The sequence below is a fragment of the Panulirus ornatus genome, chromosome 29, assembly GCF_036320965.1.
Source record: "Panulirus ornatus isolate Po-2019 chromosome 29, ASM3632096v1, whole genome shotgun sequence".
NCBI lineage: Eukaryota > Metazoa > Arthropoda > Malacostraca > Decapoda > Palinuridae > Panulirus > Panulirus ornatus.
In genome coordinates, this window is record NC_092252.1 from 3,489,339 (window position 1) to 3,500,973 (window position 11,635).

General features: G+C 40.0%; 1 protein-coding gene across 5 annotated transcripts in view; it reads right to left on the reverse strand.

Annotated features, from left to right (window-relative positions):
* Positions 1-2,642, reverse strand: part of LOC139758016 (transcription initiation factor TFIID subunit 4-like) — a 57,465-nt gene extending 54,823 nt beyond the window's left edge. For 2 of the 5 annotated variants that reach the window (XM_071679013.1, XM_071679014.1), the window contains exon 1: positions 1,815-2,642. In XM_071679013.1, the coding sequence (XP_071535114.1) occupies positions 1,815-2,603 (789 nt within the window). In that variant the 5' untranslated portion in view covers positions 2,604-2,642. The remainder of the gene's footprint in view (positions 1-1,814) is intronic. The other 3 variants (XM_071679016.1, XM_071679015.1, XM_071679012.1) reach the window with 2 other exon arrangements.
* Positions 2,643-11,635: the final 8,993 nt, after the last annotated feature.

The following is an 11,635-nucleotide window of genomic DNA, read 5'->3' on the forward strand; positions in this document are numbered from 1 at the left end:
TTAAATCATTCTTATGACCAAATAGGAGGATGCAAACTTTTCAAGATGTTAGCAGGATTAACGAAAAGGTAGAAAACTGGGTAAGTCAACTTTAATAATTCATGAGAAACTGTAAAAAGCACTAAGAAAATTAGGAGACTGAGGTGATGACAAGAAATATGAGAGATGCAAAAGACTCCACAATTTTTGTTACAAAAAAAAAAAAAAAATCCTGTTTGATCTTCAACTGCATTTCTAATGCAAATAACATTCATGGCAGTTGCATGGAAAAAACTTAATAACACAAAACATTAGTATAACACTCAAATTCAAGTGAGAAATGGTGGTCAAGTATGAAAAATAATATATATATATATATATATATATATATATATATATATATATATATATATATATATATATATATATATAACAGTTTCTGGAGAAGTGGTACCCATGTGGATATAAACCATGTTGACCAAGTGGAATACCTTACAATTGTTTAAGAGGGTCTTCCCCAACAGCTCAGCCTCTGACCAAGTTGTGTTGTAGTTTTACAAACAAAAATACTCATTCCAAGATAACTGCTGGGAACCATAAACATTCCAGCTCAGTATCACAATTCATGCATAAAAAAATCTTCAGAAGGAAGGTCCCCAACCTACAATGAAAAAAAATCAATAAGAGACATGCATGTACAAGAAAATATTATTCATTGTTAATACGGGCCAAGCTGCAATATCTAAATGTCAGACTGGTTAAAGAAGCAAGGGTTGATTATACAATGAGCTGTGTGGAGAGTGATCAGTAACTAAAACTAGCTTACAAATATATAGGATAAGGTGAATACAAACTCTTAAGATGATCCTCTAAACCAAGATATCTCTGTGTCATAAATAAAACCTTCCTATCAAATTGTTCAAGTGAACTCCTTTCTTCATATAACTGGCAAGGTACTTCCTATTAAAGCTCATTAGCTCAAAAGCAGAGCACAGGTATGCTTTTAGAACTAAAACCATATCTTGCAAGGGCTTACTGTTAATGTACTTATATCTAATACATATGTGTACTATATATGCATATATGTTAAAATATCTTATGTATACTGCTTGCATCAATGTCTAGCATGTTATGTCTTTCTCTTAATAAAGGAATAGACCTTTAATGCCTTTTAATGCAATCCATTCTTATTTCATCCAATGTAATCTAACCCTATTTCAATAAATGATTCCTAACCCATCATATAACTCGATTCCACCTAGAACATAAGTAATATACAAATCCCATAACAGCAACTCATGCTAGTTATATACTTTCATGAAAAAAGAATTAAGTTTCAGCTTTCTATTGTAATTACACATGAGGTACTTGGGACAATGAAAATACCAGTCCACTTTCTTTAAATATACTTATCATAACATATTACAGGCATACAATGCACAAAATAGTTCCATGTAGCCATCTATTTACAATAGACAATTACTGAACTGGGACAGTGTTATGTAAAACTGAAATTCCGTCTGTGTGCAGCATGTCTGAAAATACCCAGAAATATCCCCATGGCGTCATTCAGTAACATAGGCACGTCAAATCCATGAAAAATAATCCACGTCATAGAACAAGTATTACAGGAGTGAGCAGCAGATCAGCCATGTCAACTGGCTGGACCTCAATTGTCAACACAACGATGTAAACAAAGAGAGCCACCTGCAACACATCATCCTGACAAGTGACTTCCCCAAGAGATAAATGACTTCACCAGAAGACAAACACTTTGGCTGGCAGGGAGAAGGTGTGAGAGGTGGGTTGGAGAGGCAGGGAGTGACGATACTCACCCCAGGTTGGCCCGCCCTGATGCCTGTCGGGAGGACCTGCGCCTGGTTCAGGATCATCCTGGGGGCGATGGTGGTGCCTTGCGTGGTCTTAATGGTCTGTCCCGGCCTCATGTTGATGATCTGCATGCCCTGAGGGATAGACACTGTGCCTGGGGTGCCAGTGGAGGGCACGGCAGTCACTGTACCAGGCTTTGACATGATGACTGCCGTCTGGCCCACCGAACCTGCCGCTGTCACCACTTTGGTCAATCCCTTCAGGGCTAGTTGGGTTTGCAGGCTAACTTGAGGGGCTCCTCCTGTGCCCGCCCCTGTTACACCCCCGTTCACCACCTGCGTGCCCTGGGTGCCTGTCATGGGCGTGGGGGCGGCCCCATACACCGGCTTCACGCCCGCGGCGCCCTTGCTGATAAACTGGGAGACTTGGGCACCCCCCTGCAGGGCGGCGCCAGCACCCGAGCCTCCCTGCACCACCCCCGTGTCTGCAGTAGTCTGCAGAACCTGCCCAACAGCTTGCCCAGCACCCACGCTTGACACAACCTTTCCTGCAAACACTGCACCACTGCTCACCGCCGGGCCTCTGACCCCTATTTTACCGCCGTTTGTTCTGCCTTCCACTACTACTGTAGCGCTGTTATTTATCCCGCCATTAACACTGGCATTAACAGGTTGATTTGCTGCGGTTTTTGCTGATACAGCTAACTGGGTCTCTAGGGACCCTACAATAGCGGTGACAGCACTCGGATCTACGTCTGTACACAACACCTCGTCCAGGCTGTTACTGGTCGCCATCTTAGTGGTCCCAGCTTCACCCGAACACTGATATGCGCATGCGCAGAATATGATGACGTCACGCTCCCATAATGCCCCGCCGCGTTTAAATGAAAAACAAGTGACTATCGTACGCACTAATATCCCAAGCTTCAGCTCAAACGCATGTTAAATATCCACCGTATACGTTATTCCATTAAACATATACGAAGTGTTCGTTGACAGCTAAATTCATATTGATTTTTACATCTTCAAACATTCGTCACTTGGGACCGAATACATATTCAGGGCCCATAAAATATCACAGTGAAAAACAATGAAAACTACATATATATCTACCATATCAACTGCCTAGTGTGGTTTTTATTAGGTATCGTGTCACTTGGTGCTTCCCATGCTCATGGAGGGACTGAAAACCAAGGTGATACTAACCTACATCGTATGACGCAGTTAGTGCAGCTTAATACGGAACAACAGCTTAAAATATTACTACTTTATGAATATCATTATTTAACTCTTACCGAATGTGAAAATATTTATTATTACTGAATTTATTCGTGTGGAGGCACAAGTGCAGGTGCACCAACACCATCAAACAGTACATGTACTACATCCACGCATTGATGCATGATAATAGTCTCCCGTGTTCATACGAAGAATTGACTTACTGTTATAGTGCCAGGTAGCATGATTATGCATATACAGTGCCTATATAATACATGTAATTTACATGTTTATAATGAGGAAAGATTTCGGCAGAACTAAGAGCTTGGGAGAGGGCGGATCCCCATTTTTACGTAAATAGATTTTTTATTGGTCAGTGAGGAGACGTAGTGAAGATGTACTTCGGTAAAGATGAGGTTGTAGGGAAGCTGTTCCTTAATGATGGTAAGGGTGCAGAGAAGACGGCCTTTTTATTTTACCAAACACCCAAAAATGATTCAGGGTAGGTTCAAGGCCGAATTACGTTTACTACATTCAGCTTCTTCGGTTGGCCTTGAGGTTAGCTTGGATCATTTTTGAGGTTATGTCAAGAATGACTTCTTCACTACACCCTCATCTTCACATTATCATCATACCGTCATCTGCGCTGTTATATCTTCACCACACCCTTATATTTACTACATCCTCATCTTTATCATTATACCGTCAGCTTCACTAAATTATGTCTTCGCCACAACCTCATCTTCGATACACCTTCACTACCACCTTACCCTCATTACAACCTTATTTTTTTTTATACATCCCCTCTTCAAATTAATCACATCTTTATCAACTTAAAGGTCAGCCTTGACTCTTAGATCATTTAGTGGTCACTATACACTTACTACACCCTCATCTTCACTGTAAAGGCCTTCACTATCATACCCTTATATTCGAAATCTAGTTTCGCTAAACCCTTCTTCATTACACCTTCATCTTCATGCCTTTATTTTTCTAAACAAGGTTTACTTTACTGTTTTTCATTACAACCACACCATAACCCTTATCTTTACTAAGCTAGGTTCCAGATCGGCTTTGAACTTTTTCCAGAAACACACACCTTTATTAAGATATAGGTAAGCCTCCCATACCTGAGCTTGATGGACCTGAAATGCCTTTCTCACCTCAACCATACTCATCAGCTTGATAAATACCGATCCACCAAATCAAACCTTTTTTCGTTTAATATTGATAAAACAGGCGTTTTTAATGAAATATAATGCTCTCTCACCGAATGATACATTTTTACGTCAAATTGTTAAAGACATGTACGTAAAATATCGATCTGATAAGGTGACCAATGTGATATATCCTAAAACATTTTGCATTTCTTAACTTCATACATTAAATGCAATGTATTATAATTTAGCATAGACTTGAGTACGTTTGTGACAGTTTCACCGAAATTCATGACTTGCTAACCTGAAGAAACTTTTACCAATTTTCTTTTATGACCTGATGTGGGGCCATCCCCTTTCAGACTCGAGTCATGCTCCATACAAGAAGCCCAAGTCCCCTAAAGTCTGCAAGGTTTTCGAGAGTCTACGAAGTGTATTTTACAACCCCAGTTGAAGTTGATATACTTGCTGACTATCTAAAGCTCCTTATTTACGTTTTTTGCTTCCAAGATAGTTATTAGCGAAAGCCTCAGGAGATATCTAACCATCGTTTCATGATTTTTCAGTGGGTCCTCGAGCTTTGAATCGTCAAAGAGTTTCGTGAGATAAGGACCCACTATAATACTCCTTCCTTGTTTGGTATACCTAAGCTAAGGAAACACCGGCCCTGAAAATCCATCCTTCAATAAAAAAAAGTTTTTTCCAATGTAAAATGGTTGTAGCAGTATGTTTTTGTGGTCCACGAGCTAATCTTTCTTCGCATATTTCTCGTCGACTCTGCACTCCCATGTGTAGGAAGAAATGTATTCCGTAAATCTTTGTTTAATTTTTTACAGGTTCAACTACACTTATCTACTTCAGCTCTGAAACAAAATAAAGGATGCATTAGTATAAATTCAGCACAAAACAAGTGTTTGGATAATATCATGTATTATAATGTCTTATGTTCTGTCATTAAGTCTTCTCTTTTATCGTATGGAAAATTTCAGTATCATGCCATGATTTTTTTTTCTTAAGAGCAATCCATCTTGTGGAATGTTAGTACTTCTTTTGGAGGTTCCTATAGATGACGTCAGATGTAATCTTTTCATCATAGCTGTTATATATTTCTTTTGAGTATCTCAATAAATTGGTAAGGTATGATCTGTTACTACGGAATCCATGTTGACTTTGCTCTATTGATTCTTATCATCACTGAACTTTGTGAGCGTATCTCAGGCGATAGCTTCCATCACATCCTCGCGTCCTGAGGTAATGTTAACAGAGCGATAATCTAAGTCCCTATCTTTTATCATTTCTTTTTTTTTAAGATATTGGAGTGACATTTGCCAGCTTCCACTCCTTGGGCACTCTCCCTTCTGATAGTGATTCATAGAATAGTTTTACCGGCGAAAAAAACTATCCTGATTTGCTTCAACTCAAGACCTGAGGCTGCAGGTCAACTAATGTGTTCTTACATTCCCTTTGACCATTTTAATAATCGCCGCGATCCTTCGGTGTATTTTGTTTTTTCGTTTTGTAGCCACTTGTCTTCCCATGAGGTCACTGTTCACCCAAGGCGGCTTTTATTACATCATGTTTGTTGTTTTTGGATATACTTGCTTTCGCTTTTCTTGATTGAGTTTCGGTTGTCTCAACATCTGGGACTTTCTTCCAATTGACACTCAAGATTATGGCGTATTTTGTTAACTTTACTGTTTCTGTAGTCTGGTATGTCCATATTCATGTCTGTAATGTACCTTTTCCTCATTCAGACCTGGTTATATGTTACTCAACATCTCTGTCTTACACTAACCCCACAAGTGCAAAAAATCATTGTGGTGAATACAAATCTGTGCTATTACTGCTCAAGTTAGGTTGGTCGTTCTCCAACATGCTTTGAATCGCCTCCAAACCCTGAGACTCTTCTGCCATTAAGCTTACCACTGGACTACTGAAATCTCGTTCAATAATACGATTTCTTAGGCTAAATGTGTTGTCTCGTCTTAGGTAACAATACATTGGATTCTTCGGCTAGTTAGTTATTTGGCTTTGAAGTGTATCAACCGCCAGGGTCATTAACGCCGTCAAGGTCGTTAATAACGATCCATTTTCTGTGGTTAATCTTTTCTTCTTATATATACAGTAAAATACTATTCTTTTGAAGCCAATCCTTGTTTTAAGTCTCGTTCTTTCAAATCAGTTTTATAGCTGGCAAAATCATTATTTCTATGTTTAGGAATGACTGATGTACTTATGCTTGGTTGAGTTGATCAGCACCACTAATTTACAAGGTAATACGTCCGGTATTTCCATACAGTACTATATTATACCGTAATATTTTCCGAGTTTTACTTAGCCAACCGCTTCTACTCTTATGAGGTGTTAAATGACATGCTCGCCCTGGTATCATCAAGGCGTGGTGTCTCCCATGTTCCTGACCTCAGCGACCTGTCGTGACCTAACTCGAAAACCTGCGGGTCTTTGGCTTTCTCTAACCTCACTACTGTCACTATGGCAGAAAAAACACGCCATAAAAGCCAGATAATACATTTTGAACCTCAGCAAACACTGAAAGTAGTTTATTAATGTAAGATACATTCTAAAATGAATCGTTGCTCGATCTGATACTGTAATGATCTGTAGTATTTCCCCAGGGCGGAAACTCACTGCTAGTGAGTCACTGAGGCGGGACTATGCGAACATTCTATTAAAGCTGAGGATTGGCGGGTCGAGGCGAAGCTGCTGAGGATAGTATTAGGTTGGTTGTTTGGTTGACACCACTGGCGATATGAGGCTTCAACTTTGTATTCGGATTATTTTGTCACTGGTTCCTTTGAGTTATAACAAAAATTCGTTGTTGTTGGTCCTGTTTGTGATATCGTTTCTGATGACAGCGTTTGCTGCTGGATTAAAGTCGTTTAGTAACAAATGTTGAGCCTGTATATATTGCTGATTTTCGTGTTAATGAATTATCCCTTTAACGCCATAATTTCCTGGGCTGCAGACCCGTCCTGTTTCCCGACTGACAAAGTCTCCTGAAGGACCACGTAACTGGGGAAGTAACACTCCAAGACCATCCCAATGGTCCATCTTGTAGGTAAGTGACGGTGATAATGTTACTGTGTTGGGTTGATTGAGTGGTGACGAATAATGGTGGGAATTCCGTAAGAGTTAACGAGCTAATTTCCTGTGGTGTTGGTTGGGAAGTCCATGCAGGTCTGGCCTGTCTGGTGTCCGGGATGCCCTGTGGTATTACTTGCTGATCCTGTCGTGCCTTAGTCTGTTGTCTGGAGGGGCACCTGATGGGACTTTCCTTAAACCTGGGGCAGACCTCAAGGACTGTCATTGCTTTGCTGCACCTGGCGGCTCAGTGTTTGAAAAGTTGGCATTGTAGCATTGAGAGACTCTTGAGGTGAATCCCTAGAGCAGTAGTGGTTTTCGACCTCTTTTCACTGGTTACCTAAATTCATTTATCATATTTTGCGGTACCTTATTCTACCGTGTCTGCTTTCTGACTGCGTCTATGAGCCCTATGGGATAATTTTTTTAGTTGAATTAGCGATGGAAAAAGGATAGCATCCATGAGTTTAAGTAATCTTGGGAACACTGAAACATCGAAAGGTTTAAACATAAGCAATAAACAGCTATAGTTTAATGGTCGTAAATTACTGGGAAAAGAAACTATAAGAAAGAATAACGAGAATTTCTTCTTTTCTCAGTTGGGTTCGACAAAATTTACAGATGTCTACTTTTGGGGAATAGTAGGTAAGTACTCTCGCATTTCTCTAATATTTACTTTTTTATCTTAGCGAGTGCGGTGAACCCCGGTTGGTAGAGGCAAGTTGAGGAAACCTGAAATTTGAGGGTACCCATTCTTAATCAGAATTTTGAATGTGTTACCAGCCATTTCCAAGATTGCAATTGTTGCGGATACCTTCTTCATTATTCTCGAGACGAAGTGCGGTGCAAGGATTCCTCAGCCAGTATTTGCTGTTAATGGATGTTTGGAATATACTGCTGTATTTTACCGCGTAATGCCTCGACATGCCCATAAACCAGCGGTATAATCTATTACTTGTTGAAGCAGCATTTCGCAACATTTTTTATTGCCTTCTTTTGCACTCACTTTCCAGAGCTTCATTTTCCCGTTCAGGATTTTAATCTCGCTCAGAGAAGACATGATATTTGCGTTATTCCCTTGCATGCTACAATTTACTCTGTTCAAATGTTCTAAAAACATATACTGAGATGACTTGGTGCATTGTTTTATCTACCAGCACCTCACGAATTTTCTCTTTTTTTGGTTCACTTACTCATAAGAAACCTGATCTCGACAGCCATTGACCTGTGTGCGGAGGATAAAACTCACAAACTTGAGTCTCCGATGTCTTCACAAAGCCTTAAGGATAAACGTGACTTAAGTAGTTGGCTTTTGATTAGTTCATCATTTTCACAATCTGCGGGCCATTTCCTTCTTGTCTTATAACCAACCCATGACAGAGCAAAAAGCAATTTGTAGTAGTAAGACCAACGTTGCCACTGTTCAATAATAACAAATCATATTACCAGCTTTGCCATTGAAGGAGCAAAATCCATACAAATTTTAACAGTTCTTGCCTACTACTAAGAGCCATCGCTTCAACGGACGATTTTTCACTGCAAACGATACATTCTGTCTTGGGTTGAAGTTCAGTGCCACACCAAGTGAAGTCCGTTGCTAGATAACTGTTTAAATACACACGTCTTCCCTCAATTTACTTAGTCGAGCTCTTATTTGATCACGGATCGACCAGCTGTATCGTTTTCCCGTACACTTCCACTTTCAACCTCATCAGCGGAAACCTCTCCAAATTTCCTTTTGTGCAGTACATTTTATTTAATTATCACGTTAATGAAAACAAAATCTGTCAGGTTTCCGCTATAATGCAAAGCACAAACACACAACAAAAAAGGTATTACAGTACCGATATCAGTGGCACCCTGATTGCTAATTCAAGGGCCAGATAGAGAGAATCGCAAAGACCGTCCTGGGGTTCAGCTGAAACAAGTCCACCTTGCAGAGGATGGCGGATATTACTCACTGGTACCACCTCGCGTCCAACTCTTCGTTGAGCTGTTCAGCGTCTCAGGGGAATTTTTCAACAATAGTTTTTCTGATCTTCAGTTATCTTGAACGAGAGTGGAGTATCTTTACTTAGTGCTTTATTGTACACATAACGGGCTTTCTCGTTCCTGCGAGAGTTTATAACAACGTATCCAGTTTGTAATGCATAATGAAATCGAGGACTGGGTGCAGTTCCGATACTGAACCCCAACTGTATTCCAGCTTTGGATTTGTCTCGCACATTAGCACGTTTGATCCAGTTAATCTTCCATGACGGCTTACAGTATGCTGCTGGGTTACCCGGTTTTTACCATCCGCTCCCAGTATATAGTTTTAATGTGCATCCTGAGGTAGAACACTCAACGTTTGAATTTCCCGCAGCAGCATCTTCATTGCCACCGTATGGGTATCACTCTTCACTGTAATTTCGAACTATACAATGTCTCTTAATGCACCTTACTGAGGGAAGAAAACATATGCTCTTGGAAGTCATGCGATGAGAACGAGTCGGCCTCTGAAAGGGTGGAAGGTGCAAAAAGGCACAAGGTCAAATGCGGATAACAAGACGCTCAAGAACAGACAGTTTGGATTAAATTTTTCTATCCATTTTGAATGTAATGAAAGAGGCAAGGTTAGTGTCGGAGTTAATGGAATACTGTACGAGATTCATATATTACGAGATGTATACATTACCATCTCTGGTCATATCTCTCGGTTTTGCCACTATCAGTGGGCAACCAGCTGTGTATTACAAGCTCATCCTGTGAGCGGCAGTCTGCTTATCACTTTACTGTCAACAGACAGGAAGGGTCCTGATACGACAGAAAATGTAGTCTAGCCGTTCTACAAGTCAGCCATAACTGGCTTTTTGATAGACCGTTTCTTCCATGCTACATATGTCTACTTTTACGGGTGTACCAACGCCCGCATTTACGCTTTTTTTTTTTTCATCATAGTAGGGGTGGGAAAAAAAATAGAAAAAAAAAAAAAAAAAACCAGTTCGCTGGTAGGGTCCGGCAGTTTATGAAATAAAAATTTGGCTCATGAGACCAGTAAGAATTGTGATTAAATAAAATAAGTCACGTCCGAGACCGAGGTTTTAGCCAAAACAGAAACCAATGGAAACCGGGAGGAATGGAGCAAGGTGAGACCGAAAGAGGGTTAGGCTTGTCTGAAATGTTAGCCAACAATTTATTCCATCTCCTGGAAAGACTCAACCTCTACTTGAAATTTAGTTTCAGGGCATATCCAAGGAGTGGTGGGGGAACATGGGGCAATCCCTCTTTGAGCTATATAGTATACAATAAACTAAATGATGATTTACGATGGTAAGAAGAAAACTTATGTCAACTGTCTTCTTTATATCAGTAACACAAACATGTTTATATCAACGATATTACCTCCCACCAGAATTACCCAAAATATAGCTCTCTACTATATTATGTAAAAATGGTCATTGGCCTCATAGTACTTACCTTGATGAGTTCCATATCCTCATAAAACACCCTCGGCCAAATCCTAGATATGCGCCTGATGAAAGCTGGTCGTGGTAAATCCCATACAGGCTCATTTATCTGATCAAAATGTTCTGTTCAGAATTCATAAGGACTGGACAGGATACATAAAACTAAACAAAATAAAAACACATTACGTTGTTAGATAAACTTACTGAATTCCATAGTCTTTAGGTGTACTTGGTATAAGAATTATATTACCGTGGGTTTCGTTGGCTCTGCCGAGTGGTTCCTGGTTTGGTATAACTTTTTTTTTAGGTAGGCTGGACAATACATTTTGTTTGACTGATTTTGGGCTTGACAATTGCCTATGATGAGGGCTGCCGAGACCTGACGCAGGCCCTGGGGAAGGGTAGGCATACGGTCCCCCACTGCTTCCTAGGGGAAAAAGCGAGGGGATGGGGGAAAATATTACAAACGGTATAAAATATATTCTCCATCAAATTAATACTTATTAGCTACATTTTATGCTATTTGATCAGTTACATTATGAACGATTTGATATTTTATTTCACCTCTTTCTGGCCCCCCACAGGCTTGGGACATGGGGATACTGGCCTAGTATCCTCACCCTGTTGGTGGGCCTGCCCTAGGAATGTACGGTTTGGGAAGGTAATAACACAGTAGGGTTAATTAGGTGAGCTAGTTAATTGATTTTATCAGGAAGTTTTGAAATATCTACCCTTCACTATTAGAATATACAGACTATGCTTTGTTGGCTAGCAAGATGATCATTATACATAATAGACCTTGTTGACAAGGCAAGATGACCATCCTAGGTAGTGCTAAGTACTCTTGGACTTGATAACAACAAAAGGTTATTTGTAATTAACATACTTCGGTTGTAAAGGT